This window comes from Sesamum indicum, linkage group LG6, assembly GCF_000512975.1.
Source record: "Sesamum indicum cultivar Zhongzhi No. 13 linkage group LG6, S_indicum_v1.0, whole genome shotgun sequence".
Taxonomy (NCBI): Eukaryota; Viridiplantae; Streptophyta; class Magnoliopsida; order Lamiales; family Pedaliaceae; genus Sesamum; species Sesamum indicum.
The window spans coordinates 15,493,383-15,515,465 of NC_026150.1; the positions used below are offsets into that span (position 1 = coordinate 15,493,383).

General features: G+C 37.4%; 1 protein-coding gene across 1 annotated transcript; it reads left to right on the forward strand.

Moving 5' to 3' along the window:
• Positions 12,832 to 18,630, forward strand: LOC105164530. The gene is made up of 7 exons (XM_011083181.2): positions 12,832 to 13,098; positions 14,712 to 14,844; positions 15,924 to 16,003; positions 16,088 to 16,166; positions 16,239 to 16,348; positions 17,043 to 17,107; positions 18,286 to 18,630. Exons 1-7 carry the CDS (start codon positions 12,997 to 12,999, stop codon positions 18,377 to 18,379), a joined length of 663 nt encoding a protein of 220 aa, XP_011081483.1. The 5' UTR covers positions 12,832 to 12,996; the 3' UTR covers positions 18,380 to 18,630.

The window sequence follows — 22,083 nt, forward strand, 5'->3', positions numbered from 1 at the left end:
GGGCTTCTGCTGTCGGGCAACTGGCAGATTCGGCCAACTCTGATGATGTTCCCATCCAACAAAAATATTTGAATATGATGCGTAATAATCCCTGGGCTGGGATCTCTAGAACTGTAAAAACACCCATCCAACAGCTCAAAAGAAAATACTATATCCTTGATAATTTTGAAGTAGTCATTCCTCGCTCTTTCGATAAGATGCATCAACCTCCAAAGGGTTTATGTCCCTTTTCCATAATCCATTTAGAAGCAGGTTTACAGCTCCCGTTACCTCGCGATTTAAATAATATCCTCCTTAGGTTAGATCTTTATCCCATGCAACTCTCCCCCATTCCATTAGTCATATTCTTCTTTTCCTCATAGTTATGAAATACTTAGATCTCCCTCCTTCCTTTGATAATTTCTGGTCCCTCTATTCTTTCACGACCTCAAAGAGGTCGGGAGAGAGGGATTGGTTCTACCTTACCACTGGCAAAGATTTTCGGTATTTGGATGATCTGAAGTCCAATGTTAGCCCTTGGCTTGAGCGGTATGTTTTCATTCGACCTCCTCTTGGGTAATCCTGGGATTTTCGCCTCAGCTGACGTACTTCAATACTTGAACCCGAAACATATTGGAAGGGGTCCGAGCGCGACCTTATCAATTATATAACTCTGTATTAGTACCTTCCCAAATGTCTATTAACAGAAAAGGTGTTGAAGCTCGTGGGTTTCTCCCCTGTGCCCATCCCTATTAAGGGTTCCTTAGGTGACTACTTTTCTTCCTTTTCCTTCATAATGTGCATACTAAATTGGACTCTAACTCTGTTTTTCTATCTTGCAGCTTTTGAAGTCATGCTTGCCCGTATTACCAACAAAGTGAGGGCCCATAAGGGTACCCTTCCCCCTTCTCTGCATCGTGAGCTAGCTCGCGTCCAAACAGCCACTCTAGAGAGCTCGCAAAACGCCTCTGGATCAGCTGCTGCCCCTCGTTGTCTCAACAGCTCCTCAGTCTCCCCCTCCTCGCACTGCTTCCTCTCCAATCCAAATCGACAACTAATCTCCTAAAACCCAAGTGGAGATCGTCGAAGCTCCAGTAGAACCTAGCAATAAGAGAAAAAGGGGTAAAGGTAAAGAGAAGGCATCCCATTAGAGGAAGAGCAAAATCCGAAGCCGTAGCCCACAATCCTCCAAATCCAGCTGACAAAGAAGCTAGAAGCTCGCCTCACCGCCGACCAAGCCAATGAGGTAGAAAATTGCAAGAAATTGCATACTCAAGAGGAGGTCTGGCAGCAAGTAAGAGAGTCTCAGCGAATTCCCACTAGAAGGGTCGTTGAATTGTCTGGAGAGAGATTAGCCCCAAACTGGGGCGATCTTTTCTTCCAGTAGTGTTCTACGCACCCGGGCTGGTCAAGACTCTTGGGAGCTTTACAAAGCAGTGCCTTGAACGCGATCAGGTCATCCTGGCTAAACCTCCCATACTACGGTTGAGGAGAACTTTGCTCATAACATGGCGCAGGTAAAAATTGATCACTGTTCCTTAGATATTATTTCAGTTCATCAAGTCTAAATTTCTTACAGACGATCGCTTTTGACCACAACCTCTCTCTGCAATGCTCCATGTGGCGGCATGACAAAATCCAATCCGATGCGAAGGTGGCGGAGTTAGAGAGATGTTTAATCGAGCTGAAAGAGATGAATGACCAACTGCGATCCGAATTGGAAAAGAAGTCGGCCAAACTCTCCGCCAACTCGAAGAAGCTACATCCACGGCCCAGTGAGATCGCAAAGCAACCTTCAAGTCAAGCAAAGAACAAGGATTTGAAGCTGGGGTTGAGGCTGGGATGGTGGAAGGTCGCACAACTTTCCTCCAATCTTTTGAATATCAAAATTCCATCTCCCAAGCTTGCCTACAAGGTATCCGTGATTTCATGTAGGCTCTAGTGTTCAGAGACACTGTGGAGACTAAGACTGCAAGTTTTATGATCTTGGGCTTCAATAAGTGCCAAGATCAAATTCAGAAGCTTCAAGGGTTCGTCGAAGGTTTCAATTGCAATCAGCTAGATCCCCCGTTGGATGGGAATCTCCAGCTATATCCTGCGTAAGAAGAGGCATCCCCCAGTGAAGATGAGTTCGCCATTCTTCTGAAGGAGGACGATCAAGGAGCTAACCCCGACCAAGAATAGGCAGCTGGCCATCTTTCCTTTTTGCTTTTTGTTACTTTTGTCTTTGGAATCGTCAAATTTGAACAATCAACTTTAGACAATATTTTTTGTATATGTAATGACTGATCAATTTGAACTGTAATGACCATACTCTTTTCCTTTTAATTTGTCCCCTCGCAAGTTCGCTTATCATGATTATGTCAGCAAAATAACCTTTCATAAAGCATGTTTAGGCTAGGCCTTTTTGCCAGTTAGAAATCCATTCTAGCGACCTTTCTCAGATCCTTGGGTTTTGGGACTTTTTGCAAGTCAGAAATTTGTTCTAGTGATCTTTATCAGAACTTTGAGACAGGACCTTTTTCAAGTCAGAAATTCATTTTAGCGATCTTTCCCAGATCTTTGAGATGGGACCTTTTTCAGGTCAAAAATCCATTTTAGCGATCTTTCTCAGATCTTTGATACTATGGACCTTTTGCAGGTCATAAATCCATTTTAACGATTTATCTCAGATCTTTTATACTTGGGACCTTTTTCAGGTCAGAAATCCATGAGCGATCTTTGCGATTTGGGACCTTTTTCAGGTAAAAAATCCATTAGCGATCTTTCTTAGATCTTTTACTCTTGGGACCTTTTTCAGGTCAAAATCCATTAGCGATCTTTCTCAGATCATCAGCAATCTTTTTCAAGTTAGAAATCCAGCAACGTTCTTTCTTAGATCATTGTTACTTGAACCCTTTTCAGGTTAAAAGTCTTTTCAGCGATCTTTCTCAGATTGTTAACACTTTAAATTTTTTTCAGGTTAGAACTCCAAAGTAAATCTTCAACATGAAGTCTTTTTTAGACTTAAATTATAAAATGAGCCTTTCTCAAGCTGTATCCTTCATAATTTGCGACCTTTTTCAGGTCCTATATAGAACAAAGTGATTTTCAAAGTACACCACCCTTTGCCAGTTTCTTCGAAGCGGACCTTTCTTAGGTCGTTGGATTCTTTTTAGGCATAAAACTTCTTTAAGTGTGCACTTTCCATGGTCTAGGCAGATCTTTACCTTCCATATCTTGGAGAGCGTAAGTTCCCTTCTTCTCTACTTCTACGACCTTGTAAGGACCCTCCTACGTAGGGTCCAGGATACTTCAACCTTCTTCAAGACGAGGTCGCCAACCTAGAAACTCCTTTGGCTTCACTCTTCAGTTGTAGTTTTTGGTCATCAAACTCTTGTATCGCAATATTTTTGCATAAGCTCGGTCCCTGCATTCTTCAACCACGCTGAGATTGAATGATCTAAGCATTATCTTGTGGATTGTATTGGCTCACCCTTGCCGTTTCTTCACCTATCTCCGCTGGTATGATCGCCTTGCTACCATAGACCAAGCAGAATGGGATTTCTCCTGTTGAAGTCCTTGGTGTAGTTCTATAAGCCCAAAGCACACCAGGGATCTCCTCGACCCACCACCTCTTAGCTCCTTCAAACCGTGTCTTCAAGTGTTGCAACAAAATCCTATTCGTCACCTCAACCTGTCCGTTCACTTGAGGGTTCCCCAGCGCTGTGAAACTTTGTTGATCTTGAGCTCTTTGCACCATTCCATGATCTTCCTCCCTTGAAGCTGAGTTCCATTGTGCGATACCAGCACCCTTGGGATCCCAAACCTGCAAATAATATTTTTTCAAATAAAGTTTATTACCTCTTTTTTAGAGATCTTTGTCAATGCTTCCGCCTCCACCTATTTGGAAAAATACTCCACTGCAACAATCAAAAGCTTCTTTTGAGCTACAGCTTGAGGAAAAAGGGCCAACAATGTTAATTCCCCATTGGTCAAGAGGACATGCGACCTTGAGAGCTTCTAGTGGGGTCGCTGGTGAGTGCAGCAACCCTGCGAACTTCTGACAACTGTCACATTTTTTCACAAATTTCTTTGTATCTTCCACCAAGGTGGGCCAATAATACCCTTCTCTTAAAATTTTCTAGGCTAGCGACCTGCCTCCTAAATGATTCCAATAACTTCGTTCATGAACTTCCGTCATCACATATTGAACTCTTTCACCATCTAGACATTTTAGCAGTATTCCCTCAGTGGTTCTCTTGTATAGCTCTTCCCCCAACATAGTGAACTGATTTACTTTGAATTGTAACCTCCTCGCAGCAATCGGATCATCAAGGAGTTTCCCTTCTTTCAAGTATTGAATGAAGGGAATTCTCCACGAGCTCATCTCATTAATTACATGGATAACTTTTTCATATATCACCGGGGCTTCTCTTATTATTATTGCGATCTTCCTCTCCTTGACCCCTTCAACCATGGCCCCAAACTTAGACAAAGCATCTGCCTTTGCGTTCTCGTCCCGAGGGATCTGATGAATCGTACACCTATCAAATCTGTCCACCATCTCCTTAAATTTGGCTAAATATTGCGTCATCGACCATTCCCTAGTTTCAATTGCCCACTTGACCATTCTTCCAGACACATCAGGCTTTGACATGATTTGTTTCAACGGGTGGTTCGTGAGCACCATAATCGGATGGAATTGCAAGGTCGCAACTTCCTAGCAGTCGTCACAAGGGCTAGAGCTAACTTCTCGATCTGTATATACTTCTTCTCTGCTCCATGCAGCATCTTGTTCACGTAATATATAGGGCTTTGTGTTCCTTGCTCTTCCCGCACTAGAACTGAGCTTACTGCTTTGCCTAAGACTGCCAAATAAATATACAACTTCTCCCCAACCAATGGATTATCAAGAAGGGGAGGAGTGGTCAAATATTCTTTCAACTCTTGTAAAGCTTTTCCGCACTCCCCTGTCCACTCAAAATCTTTCACTTTTCATAAAACTTTAAAGAAAGGTAAATTGTGATTAGCTGACCTGGCAATAAACTAATTCAACGCTGCAATCTTCCCAGTCAGTTTCTGGGCATCCTTCACTGACTTTGGCGACCCCAACTGCATGATGGCCTGTATCTTCTCTGGGTTTTCCTAAATCCCTCTTTCACTTACCATGTAGCCAAGGAGCTTCCCTCCTTTTACCTCGAAAGTGCATTTAGAAGGATTCAGCTTCATTACATAAGATTGCATGATTGTGAAGGCCTTCTCCAAATGCTCCACGTGGTCGTTTTCATCTTGCTCTTCACTAACATATCATCTACATATACTTCCATGGTGGTTCCTATTTGGTCCTTGAACATTTTATTCACTAACCTTTGGTAGGTTGCCCCTGCATTCTTGAGATCAAAGGGCATGACATTGTAACAATACACCCTTTTTTCTGTTACAAAGGCCATTTTTTTCCTATCTTCCTTTGCCATGAATATTTGATGGTAACCTTGATAGGCATTCATCATGCTGAATAGTGCACACCCTGCTGTTGAGTCTACCAACAAGTCTATTCAAGGTAGTGGATAGGGGTCCTTCAGACATGCTTTGTTGAGATCTGTGAAATCAGTACACATGTGCTATTTCCCTGCTACCTTCGGCACAATGGCAACATTGGAAAGCCAGGTCATGTACTGGATCTCTACTACGAACCCCGCTTGCAACAACTTATTTACCTCTTCCTCAATAATTTTATTCATCTCGACCCCGAATATTCTCTTCTTTCGTTTCACCGGTTTGATCCAGGGTGTTATTTCTCCTCAAGAATTCTATCATCATCATTTCCATTTCCTTAGTCATCTACGATCCAATGTTGGTAGGTTTATTGAACTCACCAAGGATGAGCTCCACCTCCTTGTATTCTTCGACAGGCTCTAACCTTTCCATCTTCCCCTTCTTTACTTCCTCACTCTGTCCTTGCTCTTCTTTTCTTTTCTCCTTTCTCACTGCAGCTGTGACGTCCGTAGAATTTTGTACGTAATTGGAAGACTAATTGGTAATTATTAGAAATTTAAATTTAATTAGTAAATAAATTATAGACTGAATTTGGAATATAATAAAATTTGAACGGATTAAATTGGAGTTCGTTATAATATTTGGGGGCAAATTATAGTAATTAAGAAAATTAGGAAGAACGTAAAAATAATTATTTAGATTTATTAAAAAAAAAAGAAAATAGGATGGTGGGCCGGTGGCAGCCAACCATTAAATATATATATGAATGTTAATTGCACACATACACATACATTCACAAAAACACACACACTCATACACACACAACAACGCACACACATTTCGGAAAAAAACAGAGGTATGGATGTTGAATTTTAATTTTTAATAATTTATATAATTATATTATTTAATTACTCTATTTATTAAATGTTGATTATATTAAGCGATATACTATTTAATCGGAGTATTTTATGATTTTGGCTATTTAAATTAGTGTCCTATTAAATATCACAATTGTCTATAAAAATGATATAGTTGGGTAATTAAAATATTAGATTTGTTAGATTTAATTATTACTATAGCTAATTTACACAATTCCATTGGAATGATTAATCAAATATGTAATTCTATGTATTATTGCTTAATTAAATTGTATAGCAACGGTAAATTGACAGAAAATTCGTAGAAATACTTCGAAAATTATATTTTAGAAATATTATGTTATTAAAGAGGAAAATGAGGTTTCAATGGTAATATAATTTACGAATGTTATTAAAAATAATAGTTATAAATATATAAGGGGTTTGATTAAGTGAACTCTTATGAATTATTTGGTAAATTAAATATATTGATTATACGTATTATAATTTATTATAGGACGTGACGACAAGGTAGAGGGTTGAGCAGTCCCTCATAAAATAGAAGCATTTTGGGATATAAGGTAAGTATAGCTAATCGAATTTATATATATCTGTATGTGTAGTATTGTATATATTATATATATTGGTTTCTTGGATGCGATCATGGACTTGGCTTTATATTATTGTAAGTGGCTTTCGTATATTAATTATTTATATAATCAGTTGTGGATTATTTGAATATTGGTGAAATTATTATTATGTGTCATATGTGTTTGTAATAGTTGGACGTGAGAGTGGTATGATTACGTGATCGTATAATTGATTCTTGATGAAATCTAATTGGGAGTTGTTATTGAGAAAGTGATTATTATAAAGAATAGAATGACGAGTGTGAATGGAAATAAAAGATGATGCTTACCTAGTTGGAAACACAGTCAATGGTTTATGAAAATGTGATTGATGATAATGTGATTGATATTGAGATATGAAAAATATCTGAATTAAGCTAGGTACCATGGCGCGTAGGGTACCGGGGTATTCCGGGGCAGCAGGGAATATCCTATGCTGTTAGCTACACACTGGGGTGGTGTGGGGGTACCACGTTTGTTGTGATGTCCTGTGCTATATTGCTACACAGCTGGAGTAAAAGAGTGTGGGGATATCACACAACGAGTATCTTGTGCTGTATATGATATGATGATGGCCGGCGAAATCATTGACTGATGTATACCAATTAGAGTAAGTGGGGCCCTTAACTAATAAACGATAATGTCGCATATTATGTCATAGATTGATTTATAATTGTGAGTAGGTATTACTGCTTATATTTGATGTTGCTATTGATAATGACTGTTAGTCAATGTGACTGCATGTACGTGAAATTGTTGCCTGTGTATATATATATAAACCGATCAGCTATACTTATTGAGTAGGCAGCTCATTCCTTGCCACGTACTTTTCAGGAGATAGGTCACACTGATTAGTCACATTGGACTTTGAGCAGTGCCGTCGTCTTTATTAGGTGGGTCAGCCGTGACTTCTAAAACTAGAGTTTTTGATTGTGGGTTGTTAAATATTCTGATCTTTTATCGGGATTTGTATTTAAAGTTGTGGTATGATTTTCTTAAGGTTATGTACACGAGGACATCTAGTGGGGGTAAATATGAACTTTTGGTGATATCTAATACCTTTTGTGATATATATATATTGCTGATAAATTAGAATTTATTTTACGAGTTGAAAGAGAATTACTTATAGAATGAGTTCTGATTAAAGAAAGGATAAAATAATAATAACTAGATGTAGCGAGTAGGGGGTGCTACAGCAGCGACCTGCTTGATGGCAAGGTTGTAACACTGTTGTGCATCCCTTTGATTGCATCACACTTCTCCCATTTCATATTTGGAAGAAAACTTCATTTTCAGGTGATATGTGGACAACACTTATTTAAACTTATTCAATCAGGTCGTCCGAGTACTACACTGTAGGTGAATGGGCTATCTACCACCAAAAACTGAATCATACACGTTTTCCTCTTAGGTTCCTCTCACAGAGATACTGGCAGATCAATCACTCCTTTCGGAACCACTTCATTTCCTCCAAACTCGACCAAGGGTGTCCTCATAGGTCTCCATTTCAGCTCGCCCAGGTCTATCTTCCTGAGCACATTTGTGAAGATAATATATACTAAACTACCACTATCAATTAACACTTTATGTACCTGGTAATTCGCGATGTCCATTCTAATTACCATCGGATCATTTTGATCTACCGATCCCAAGCTCAAGTCCTTGTTTCCAAAAATGATGTCCTCCTAAGGTTCTAAGCACAACACTTGTCCCCCATTCCTGCATCTGTTGTCCCTCGCATATTTCTTTCGAGTTCTGGCAGAGTCTCCCCCTGTAGGACCTCCTGATATGGTATGGATGACTCCTTTCGTCGGTTCGTTGTCACGAGGTTCGCTCCTACCTGCATCATCCTTACGACCTCGATCCCTGCTCCACGATCTGCTTCTGTTTGCTATTTCATTTTTTTTCTCAATTAAATTCTTGAAGTAGCCGTGCCTGATCAACCTCTCGATCTCATCCTTTAGTTGAAAACACTTCTCTGTATCATGGTCTTTGTGCTTATCGAACCTACAATATTTTTTAGAGAACTTTTTAGCAGGAGTATCTCGCGTTTCACCTGGCCATTGAAGAAACCCCTTCTTCTCTACCATCAGCATGGCTTTCTCTCTAGTGATGTTAAATGGAGTATATCTGTGGTACCTAGGTTGATAGGGCCCCCGTCTCTCTCGATTTTTTTTAGATTGGCTCTTGCCCTCTTCAAATCGCTCTCCCTTCACGTGACCTTGGTCCCTGGTCCATTTGTTGTCTTTCATCACGGTCATCTTCTCTTCATGTATATACTTTTGTACTAACTCTATCAACTGCTATATTCCACCTAGCGGGTCGCCAGCCAATGTAGATGCAAAATGACCCTTCTTAAGCCCATGAATCAGTATGCTGACCATTATATCAATTTTGAGATTGTGCACTTCCAACATTTCATTGTTGAATCTCCCTATAAAATTCTTAAGTGTCTCATTATTCTTTTGCCTAATGGTAAAGAGGTATGTCGCAGGCCTCTTTGCTTTCCTCTTACTCACAAAATGAAAAGAGAATTTCTGCACAAGCTGTTCGTATGAGTCGATGGTCCCACTCCCCAGATTAGTGAACTAATTCTTGTGCTTTCCCTTTCAAGGTGGTCACAAATAGCTACGCTTTAATCGGGTCGGTCTAGCCATACAAGTTCATAACCAGATCGAAAGTTGCAACATGCTCTCTCGGATCCTTTATTCCATCATATTTGGGAAGATCCAAAAACCTAAAGCTGCTATCCACGACCTCCAACAAAATCCTATTGGTGAAAGGAGAACTTCTACTTTGAGAAACGATCTCCCCTCGCTTCTTCAACTCCTCAATCTATTTGACCAGTTTCTCTATTTGCCTACTAACATTATCCACCTCTACCGGTGATATGCCCGGTTGCTGCCAGATGGCTCTCTTACTCGTTACTTCGTTTGACATTGTTCTCTCAAGACCTTTTTCAGGTACCCGTGATGCCTCACGGTCGTGCTCCATCTCTACTTTTGCACCCTTGAATAACTGCCTTCTCACTCTTTATCGAGCTGGAGTCACAGTTCTCCTCTCATATTCTACTTAGCTTTCTTGCTGGCTTCTTCAATCATTGTTTGCAAATCAGAACGTGTCAGCTGCAATACTTGTTCTTCTTCCCATATAAGAGTTTCTTCCATGTGATGATCTCTCCTAGGTCATGTTTCCATTTCAAACCCACTCGTTCTCAGTTTTCCACAGACGACGCCAAAATGATGCAGGTCGCATAATCGGGGTCGGGTCATCGGACCTTGGTACCCTGAGATTGGGTCGCTAAACCCTTCTTCGAGTTTCCTACTAATGGATCTTGAGAACAAAACACACATTAGGCTTGCTGGGTGGCTTCAGCTAAGGCTCACCGATGCTTAAATTAAAAAGAGTAGTCGATCTATAGAGAGTTGGTGAGACTAAAAAAATGTAATAAATGCACTTGGTGTAAATATTCATACATGCTGGTATTTATAGTGTACGATACCGCATAAGAGGGTGTCACGTGGCATCATTTAGGTGTCCAAGTGTCAGGTGATCCAACGGCTGCCAAAGCGGGTTGATCGCTTGGATCGGGTCAGCTCCGACCCGACCTGCGCATTCATATGCGGATCCTATTGTAATGGTGTATAAGATCAACTCTAAAGTGCTACTGAACATACTTCAACCGATTATGGATCTTTTAGTAGACCCTACTCCCTAGTCAAAATATGTTTATACCGAAAAGGATGATTAGTGATAATATACTACTAGCTCGAGCTATTAGATGGGTATAATCGACGATAACTACCTCCTTGATGTATCATGAAAATAGATATTCCGAAAGCATACGATAAGTTGAATGGGAAATTTTGCATGCAGTGTTGAAGTTGATGGTGTTCCCTTCTATGATTATAAGATGGATCATTCAGTGTGTGTCAATGGCATCCTATTTTATTCTACTAAATGGACAACGAAATGGTTTGTTCAGGGGGTGCATGGGGCTTAGCACAAGGAGACCCCTTCTTGTCATACCACTTTGTGCTGATCATGGAATTACTGCTTGCCATTTTGAAGAAACGTATCTCCCTTTTGGCAGAGTTTCAAGTTCAGTGGAAGTGCAAGGAGGTTAATCTATTTATGTTATCATTTGCTGATGATTTATTCTTTTTCTGCAAAGCATCTAAGAACTCTGTAGTCATGTTGATGGAGGCATTCCAACTTTTGTCTACTCTCTCAAACCTCAAGGTGAATGCGGCTAAGAGCATCGTTATACTCTCCAAATTAGTAAAGGACCAACTTCAGGCATTGCAATAACTAGTAGGGTTTGCTAGAGGCTCGTTGCCTATAAAATATTTTTGGGTACCTCTAGTGGCCTCTAAGTTGATGAACGCAGAATGTAGGCCATTAGTGGAGAACTTGAAGAGCATAATTAATAGCTAGAGCTTGAGGCATTCTTTTTTGCTGGAAAGCTTCAATTGATAAAGTCGATCCTGTGTTTCTTTTAGCTCGCACTGGGCAACCATATTCTTGTTGCCTTTTGGTGTGACTAAGCTTATTGAACGGAGGATTAGGAAGTTGCTTTGGGCTGGTAGGGGAGATCGAGGTGCAGCTAGATTTGCATGGGAACATATTTTGCAAACTTGTGCTGCAGGGGGCCTTAGGCTTCGGTCGTTGGCTAATGTAAACAAAATTTTGTACTGTAAACATCTGTGGAATATTGCTAGCAATGACCGAAGATTGATTTGAGTGTAATAGATCACACAGTTTAGGCTGAAGCACGAACCATTGTGGATGTTCCTTCTTCACATGATGCCTGGTATTGGAGGAAAATGTTGCACCTCCATGAACTGATATAGTGCCTGCTACACTATGACATTCATGATGGGGAGAATATTTGGTTCTAGAAGGATTCTTGGCACTCTTTTGGTATATTGTTGCATAAATTTCCTGTTGGCCCCCTTCTCTCTTGCTTGGGTGATTTGACCAAGCTTGTAGAAATCATTGAGGAAAGGCGATTGAGCCTTCCGCAGTAGCTGCAATAGGCCATTTTGGAGAGTGAGCAATGTCTGGAGGCCTATTTTATGGAGCCAAGATATGGAAAAATGGAGGGCAACTCAGGTGACATATGCGGTCTGTGACACTTATTAGATTATCTGCCCGAATCCACAACCGGTGCAGTGGTCTTCCCACTTGCATGTCCCGTTGAGTATCCCTAGTATCACTTTCATACTATGGTTGGCTATCCAAGAGAAGCTTTTGACTACGAATAACCTGTGGTTGCAGCAATTGGGCTTAGATTGCCCCTTATGCAATGAGCAAGCGGAATTCGATGTTCACTTGTTTTTTCATGCCCGTGTATGCAACATTGAATCAAGATCATCCATCAAATTGTGCAATGGAGATGGTCGAGGCTTAATTAGTCACAAGGTGTAAAATGGTCAACGAGGAGATGTTGAGGGAAGCACCTTGTGAAAGTAGCCATAGGGCTACGCGTATTTAGTGTATCATTTGTGGATGGAGAGGAATATGAGAAAATTCCAATTTGCACAACGAGAATCGAGTGTCCTAGCAACATTAGTGATTGAGCAAGTGTTGTTCGAAATCCTAACCTACTATCGGTCAGTAGTTACTCTATTAGAATATAGAGAATAACATTACAGGGTTCTAATTGAGTTCCTCGAGTTTGTTGTACACTTATTAGAACCCTATAAATTAATACTTTAGGTTAAAAACTCAATTAGAACCCTTTAAGTATTAATTTATAAAGATTTTACTGTATGTCACTTATTTCATATTTATTGAATATTTATAATATATATTTTTTTTAGAGTTTGAGCGCACACATCGAACTAACATATCTGTGTGCTAACATATCTGTACATAAAATCAAAATCAAAATTCCAACTTCGAACCCCCAAATGATAATCAATTTGTAACTTTTCAGTAGCTTGTATAGAAAGGCTCGGCGCAGCCCCCCAATTACGACCACCACCGCCACGCAATTGACCTCTTTCCGCCCTACCATAAACAATTTCGGTACACAAATTGGTGGACTGATGGCCAATCTCATCGAAGAGGATGAAGGAATGGTTAATATCACTGTGCGGACCATCGGTCCTTCCCCTCCGTCTCACCTCAGGGTCCCTTCTTCGCTCAAAGTATCGCATCTTATGTCTTACTTCCTTTTTCTCTCTGCTTTTTTTTTCTGTGCGTTATCTTATGTGTAATTTCGAGTCCTGGGAATGTTTTAAATGATAAAAGTAGTTAAAACAACAAAAAGATGCAAATTCCTTTTCACGGTGGTGATGGCTCCGTTGATGTTATAAATTGATGCTGAAAGGATTAAACCCGATAAGTTGATCATGTTGGTTCCATTTTTTTTTTTTTTTGTTTTCTTTCTGTTGGTGGATTATGTTTCGCTGATTACTTGAATATTACTAACTTGATTGAGTTCATACATACCATACCTAGTCTGGGGGGAGGGGGGGCAACATGTTACAATTGAAAATTCACCTAATCATTCTTTGGGGGTCGGAGTCCATAAGTGTCCTATGAAGTCAAAACACTGGCATCTGCAAATATTAACTTAATCATATTCTATATCAGAATTTGAGCTGCTATGCCTTTCTCTTATCTACCTTATTTTCAATTATAACCACATTGTGACTTTATTGTGCGTTATATATCTTTTGACTGTTGGAATAGGATGAATCATATCTTATTTATAATCCACTCTAGCTCTTCTTCTAAAACCACAAATTGCTAGTAAAATTAGTTTACATGGATGTCCTACTCATGATGTTGAAGGAATTTGCATTTATTGTCAGAGCCTGCAATTTCTTGATGACATTCTGCATTTAATAGGAACATCGTTATTTTTTCTTGAGGCCAAGCATCAGATATGAAAACGCTAACAAGAAAAATAATTTATGAAAGAGTTACTATACAAGGCTTATCTAAAATTTTTTGCATTACATCATATCATGCTAATGATAAAGGCATCCTGGTTTTGAAGTAGGATAGAGAACACTTGAATGTTCGAATAGAAGTAGACTACTTCATTATTGGTGTTCAATTATGTAAATTTATTATCATGATCATTATGCTACCATTATGTATCTCGTCATTCTTAAAGTTTCTTAAAGTTCTAGTTGTCTAGAGCGTCAGTACCTGAAGTTTCTATAAGTAATTGTTTGAATTTTAATCAACAAAAAGGATCTAGTAGATATTCATAAGAAAGTCTGAGGATAAGCGAATGAAAGATTGATCATAACGTATCTTTTAGCTTTATATGCTTTGATTGATAAATTTTTTCTATACACAAAGATACTACTTAATTGCTTTGAACTTGAACAGTTGTCCAGTTGCTAGGATGTTTCAAAACATTTCTAACAAAATGATCTTGTATTTCCTTTCTATATTATAAAGTTTGGAGAATAAATGGCTCTTACACACCTAGTTGATAAATTAGGTTTTCTTGTGTTTTAACAATTAATTCATCCACCACTCAGATGCCAGCCATGTTAGAGTCTGTTAATTATGTATTACGACTTCAACATAGTATAAACTGGTGATCTCAGTATCTCATTCAACATAAGTTCAATGGTGAGGTTATGGAGTATCGAATGAATGGAGCAGTTTATATTTCTTTTCCTATATGTGTATTTCTTACTCTCTCTGTCCATCTTTTTTGTTTCATTGAAAGGACTTCATCACAGAAGATGCTGTATGAAGGATGTTTTTGTTATGTTTTGTGTTTACTGACAAGCAGGTTAAAGAGTTGAGGGAATTGATTGCTGGGACTAGTCACCTGCCCCTTAAGAATATGAGGCTTGTTTGTCGAGGGAATGTCTTGCACGATAGTACAAATGGTGATGATATATTGGTGCAACTCCAGGATGGAGGTAAATATCCCCACTAGTTTTAGTTGTTAGAACTTGCGGACCTGGATGTGTGTTAGTTTGTGATGATTAGTTAGATGATATTTTATCTTTATCTTTTAATACGGTTATGCATCATGTTGTAGAAACTTTGTCGAGATTGTACTCAATTATAATAGAGGAAATCACATCCTCTAAGGTTCCCGTTCACATACCCATAATGTGCTTTACTTGTTGGTTTGTCTGCATTATGCTAAAACTTAAACTGCTGCGTATTGCTAAGATTTGCAATATTTTGTTTGATTCTCAATTGTTCTTCCAGTTTTACAATGATCAAAGATCAATAAATATAAGACGATACCCATAATGTGCTTTACTTGTTGGTTTGTCTGCATTATGCTAAAACTTAAACTGCTGCGTATTGCCAAGATGGCAATATTTTGTTTGATTCTCAATTGTTCTTCCAGTTTTACAATGATCAAAGATCAATAAATATAAGACGATATGCTTTTAAGATGGCTTTAGGACAATTATTCTAATTAGACCACTGCACTCATAACTTGAAAGTTAGTATTGGACCTTTCGGAATTCATCTGATGTTAGTGCATCTAATTGATTGCACTCTACGTGGCATTTTCTTTTCCCCCAAATGATAAGATCCTTTTGATACTGTGGACAAGCTTGAAAGTACTAACTTTGTTCCATGGATAAGATTAGCTCTGGTGAAATAGTTATCTTCCTCTCTGTTTATGCTGACATTCAAGGCCAGTTTTCTGTTTCATAATAAAGTCTGATTTCCTTTGTCTATGCAAGTTAGTTCTGGTGCTTCATTTTTTGAATTTATTCTAAATAATGGTAAGAAACTGAAGGAATATTTGAATTTACCCTATGCCATTATTGATTATTGATTGCTTCAGATTTGGAGCTTAGTCTGTTGAAATTTGGATTGCACCCATACGTGATTGTAGCCTTATCATGGTTCTTCTTTTCCCCATTAGAAATCATAGATTTTGCTCCATTTCTGTTTTGGCATTTTGCAAGATTTCTTTCTTGTATTATTCTGTTACTATCTTTGACTAAATATCACAATATTTCTTTTGTAGAAACTGTGTTTGTTGCCATCAAACCCCAGCCGCCTGCTAAGCATATTAGCAATTTTGATGACGACGATGGCGAAGATCTTGTCAGTTTGAAGTTTTTCCTGGAATCTCTTTTCTGTTAAACCTCTACATCTGAGAGTCTAATTTTCTATCTTTTGTTTGTATAGAAATTTCAACTTCCACAATCAACTAGCAAGTGGAAAAGAAGGCTTTTCTTTGTTTTACGTGATAAATTTAAGTTTCCTGGTGAGAACTAGTTCTACAATTCTATTTTGCAAATATGATTAGCAAATTCTAATTAGTGTTGTTCCCTTGCAGATATGCTTTTGATGGTGATTTTCTCTCTCAGTCTAAAGATGTGGACAACAATTGTAGTATGGTTTATTCTGGCATCTGTTGCCCATAGATTGGGTGTCGGGCCTCTATATGTCAGTCTTCTACTATCCTGCAATTCATTTAAGACGTTGCAGATGTTGGCTTAATTATGCTGGAAACCTTGCACTATACTCTTTAAACTTTTTGCAAGTTTATCAATCACGCAAGCATGTTTATTGCAGAGACTCACCAAACAAGCGGATTTTAGCCATAATCCAAATGTTAGCTGATTAATTGCTTCCAGTTTTGCAGATTAAAGATATTGAAAGTCTAACTGAACTAAGTATATTTTGACCTAGTCATCCTCTGTATATAAAGCATTTTATCTACACCCAAGTGTTCATACAGTGAGAGGACTTGGAATTTGGTGAAAATGTTAAGCATGGATTAATGGAGAATTAATTGCACACCATAATTTTCTGAGATGGCTGCAAAGAGCGTGTCTTGGCGTGTCTTGGCGTTTAAATTCTTCTTGCATTAGCTGCATATATTTGCTTCAATGAAAAAACAGTTTGCATTGCGAAATTAGATGTAAACTTAGGTTGTGACAGAGCTAATACCTTTTGTGGCCATGGCAAACATAGCATTAAGCTATTTTGAAGTGTGATTTTATGTTTTAAATAAAAAGGCATAGAAATTCTATGTCCATAGACAACCAGCACAAACAAAGACCTTGCTCTATTTGGATTTACATTTTGGTCCTTCAAGATACTATTCACTTAATTTAATGCTACCATTATGATTCAGATACTTGGAACTGGATTTCTTATCATTTTCTACAACCTTGGGCATCGGCAACCTGGCGATATAAGGTACATGCAACAGCCAGCAAGCTGTCTAACTTGTCTAGGTCCCACAATGACACAGTCATGTCTTTATGTGGTTCCATCTGTTTATAATGATGCTTTTATGCAGTTCCATTTCTGTTCTACTTGGCACTGCAACTTTTAAGAAATTTTCCTGATCATCTGGAAATGTATTGCAAAATCTTTTTATGGGTTTTTGGACATGTGGAACTATATGCAGAAACATCTAGTGCTAAGATGCATGGCATTATCATTGTATGGTTTCCTTCTCTTATATAGCATGCCATAGTATTTAGAAAAACTTGAGAAAATATGCTTTCTGAGAATGGATAAGAATGTAACTTTCGAAGTTGAATATTTTCTTCGTATTCTAATCCAATGATCTTTATACCTCTCTGTAAATGTGGTGATGTGCTTTCTTTTAAGCAAACAAGGGCACAAGAGCCTGCCATCACTGTGTTACCCATTTCTGATCTCTTTCCAGAATCATATTCCAGACTTCCTGATTTCTAGTACTTGCTTCCTTCAACATTTCATTTTCAAGTTTTGGCATCTTTTCAAAAATAGTATCAACTGTGGACTGAGACATCCCTTATATATTTGCATAACTTCCTGGTACGTAAGTAGGATGGTTGAGTTGAATGCATCGTTCTGCATGACATGAGAACAAGAGAGGACGTCAGATTGGATAATGGAGAAATTTATTACAGCTAAAGTTTAGTCAGTCAAAGCCCAAAAGCATCAAAACTTTCCTTATAGCACAATAAAAACTCCACCTCTTTCTCTTGTATGCTGAATGCAGTGGTCATGGTGGAATGGTTTGGGAATCTAGAAATTGTTGTTAAGCAGTCAAATCTATGGATTTTTGGTTCTTTGAGCTCATGCTGGCAGTTTCAGCATAGTTAATGACATTGGATGTAATCTCTCTGGAACTTCTAAGATGTTCTTTGAGCTCATGCTGGCAGTTTGCTGTCATTTTGGTTTATTATGTTGTGCCTTATTGCATGTCTAATGAAAATTCTTGTAATCTTAAATACCTGCCTATGTATTAGCTAGCTACAGAGATATTGACAAGAAATCTCATAGAATACTGTTCAATATGTTGCCACTCAGCATGAGCCTGTTGTACCCTTTTGAACTTTTGCCCATTAGTTGGCTGAGGTTGTATTCTGGAATCTATGCAGCGCATATTCTATATTCAATGAAGATTTTAGGGAACTTCCTGGGACTCTCAATGCGGATCGCCTCGACAGGGACATCAGACTTGGGCGATTCTGAGTGCTAGGTGCTGTAGTTCATGGAGCAACAGCCCCATTTTTGTACTAATATCTGTAATTAGAATTTTCAGAAAACATCTGTAAAAGTCTGAGTCTAAACCCAGATTGTCATCATTGAAGTGTTTGCAGTTGTACGACTAAGTTAGCTCTCCTTTCAAAAAGATCCGTGTAGGAGCGGTCTGAGTTTCCTTGTGACTAAGCATGTGTTATTTTTCAATTAGTAATTGTAAATATCCACTTATTGTTTAACTATTACTATTTGTTTCGTTAATTGGAATAGAATTAGTGGGAAGGGGATGATATATAGTTAGACGACGACGACTACCAATAACGAGGAATAAAATGCACAAGCATTTGCTGCTGGTAGTGGTGGTTAATTCAGTATCCCTTCAAACTCATTATCAGTGTGTGGATCACCAGCTCACGCCCCATTACAATCCTAATGGTGTATTATTATGTTATCAATAAATAGTAAATTCTACTTTTAATCATTGTCATTAATGATTACCAGCTTTGAGGTAGGTAAAGGCAAAGGTAACACAATATATGGTGCTGCATTAATTAATATATTTTGTAAAAGTCTTATATGAGGTAAATTAGAATATTAAAATTATATATATATATATATATAAACCTACTTTTAACAAAATTCCAGTTAATAAAATTGTATCTTCATACCAAGTTTGGTTACAAAAGTATTCTTCTAAGTCGTTACCACTTACCATTAAAAAATGCTAATATACAAAAAAGTCACAACAAGAAGGGTGAGTGAAAAACCTAAAATAAGGCAATAAATCAAATAGCACCACAATGTATGAATTCTATAAAGTATAAATATATATATCATACGCCTAATTAAGGTCAAATTCAACATGAATTAACCTTTTTTTTTTTATTTTAGAAGGAACTAAATAATGGAACATAAGTTAATAAAGTACTTGTTTAAGAATAAAGTATACAAAGACTCTTGTTTACTTCTCCCGATACTATGGAGGTAAATGGATGATATTATAACAAATAACTAAATCTAAAATCTAAAATTTTAATTTTAATTTACAATTAGTATACCAACCAATTTCAGGAAAATTTAGAATTAAAAAAAATGGATATTGATAAAACATAACAAAAATAAAAAAATACAATGACGTACAACTAATAATAAAAAAAAATAAGGGAAAGGTCTACAAAATAGCTTACAAACATTAGAATAATAATAATTTTTTTTTTGGGTAAATGCAATTTTCATTAAAAAAGAAAAGTATAGTTCAACAGTGCTCCTCATCAGGCATCTTCCTCGATAGGCTAAAGGATACGTCACAGTTTATACAAAGCACATTTACTAACAGAGCTAGATAACTTAATACTGAGAATACGCTGACGGACATCTTCCACAATTAAGTTAGCCACAGCGCTCGGAGCCCTCTCCTCATGTTCAAAACGTCTCAGGTTTCTCCCCCTCCAAATATGGTATACACAAGAACCAAGCAGAGTACGGTAGGCTATGCTGATGATGTGCTTCCCTCGCCATTTCCTTGCTCCCCATTCAATATCTATAGCCCAATCCCGATTAGGCCAATGGAATTGTACAATGCTCCAAACAGTGCTGAGGCATTGTCTACTAAAGCTGTAATGGAAGAACAGGTGGTTATGAGACTCCACCATGTCTTCATTGCATAGCACGCAACACCCAAGATGGGATAGCCACGGTTTATCCGTCGTGGCTAGCTTCTCCAAAATAGCAAGCCAAAGTATGAACATATATCGAGAAATCTTCAGAGGACCCGAAAGTAGTGAAGTCCAATCTACTTTCGGTCCTGCTGGTACCATAAGCCGATAGAGCTCTTGGGTAGTCGGTCTCCCGCTCGAACACCTCCATACAATACGATCATTCCCTCCATGGATCGGGAGTAGTGCCTGGGTAATCTTTAGGCACTCTATGTCAATGATGATGGGTCAGTGCCATTGCCCTTCCCTGATAACACTCCTAAGCTTCGTTTCGCCCGATAGCTCGAAGAGATCAGGTCCATGTGGGAATTTATCAATGTGGGGTCCGAGGTGGTGCCATGGGTCTTTTCAAAGATAGTAGCTCCATCCATCTCCAATCTGTTAGTGAACCACAGGTCGAAGTACACTACGTAGTAGTAGCATCTTCCTCCAGCCCCATGATCCCCCACGATCAATAACAATCCAAACAGAGGTATCCCGTAGCCTCCCGTGGTAAAGCCACTCCACCCAGATAGAGGTCCTGTCGCACCGGATGATGTCACATAGTTTGTTGCACATCAAGGCGTGATTAAGAGTACCAATATCTCTAAACTCTAGTCCACCCTCCTCCTTTGACGTACATACCTCCTTCCACGCTACTTTTGCATAGCCACTAGTTCCCCGTGCCATTCCAAAGTATAACTATATTCATATATATTCAGTAAATTAACATATTTGGGGAATCAATTTAGTAAGACTAAAATAATAAAGAAAAAATAAGTTAATTATGTTAAAAAAAGAAATAAAAAAAAGTAAAGAGAAACATATTGTTTTCAGAAATAAATTTATAAAATAAGTCAAAGTTAAAAAACATGAGTATTAAAAATAAAAATTGATATTGGCAGATAAAATCACTAATTTTATTAAATTAAAATTATTTATGAAAATTCAATTATTGAGACAAACCTTTACTATTTGATTTTCTAATATTAAATAATCTTGTATGCATATTATTATGTTTATGGTAATGCAAAATGCTTTTTATATTAATAGAATAAAAGTATAATATACATAATATATTATTGAATAAGAAATAAATAATCTTGATTCGTATGAATAAATCAAGAAACTAAATAAAAAGTATAAAATTAAAAATTTTAATACAAAGGCCAAATATAATATTTTGTGCAATAATATTTAAAATTTATAAGTAATAAATCAAGAAACTAAATAAAAAGTATAAAATTAAAAATTTTAATACAAAGGCCAAATATAATATTTTGTGCAATAATATTTCAAATTTATAAGTTCGTTAAGTATGTTAACAATACTTTTGACTATATTAATTGAAAGTTGATAACGAAATACAATGAGTATGGTTATAGGTCCACGCAATACAAATAGTGATACTACTTACATGTCCAGTTAGATTACAATTTTGTTAACATCAATACATTTTAAACTAAAAGACAATTAAGATATATATATATATATATATATATATATAGAGTAGTAATAGCAGAAACATAATATACAAAACCTAATAAAAAAAATTAAAAAAAAAGGCATAAGAAAAAAAAAGTAAAACTAATAAAGAATAATCAATTTTAATAAATTGGGATTTCTTGTGAAAAATCCAAAATGCGGAACTTTGATTCATTAATTTTATTTTAATGTTGGATTTTTAATATATTATTAATTGGTGTTAATACAAGATCGTATGAATTATATAATTATATAGTGAATACGAAATGCAAATTTGAATTTTAAGAATTATAGTTTTTGGTTGATCGTATTAACTATTCAGGAAATGAATAACAAATAATAGAATAATGTTTTCCTCAACAATTGCTATCATTTTGTTCGAAAATATATATAAATGTATATGCCAGCGATTAAGAATAAATTATAAGGGGCTATTTTGATATTATTTTAATTACAAATATTTTTTCATTGTTGAAAAAATTATAAGTACTCCATAAAAACCTTAATAAATATCCT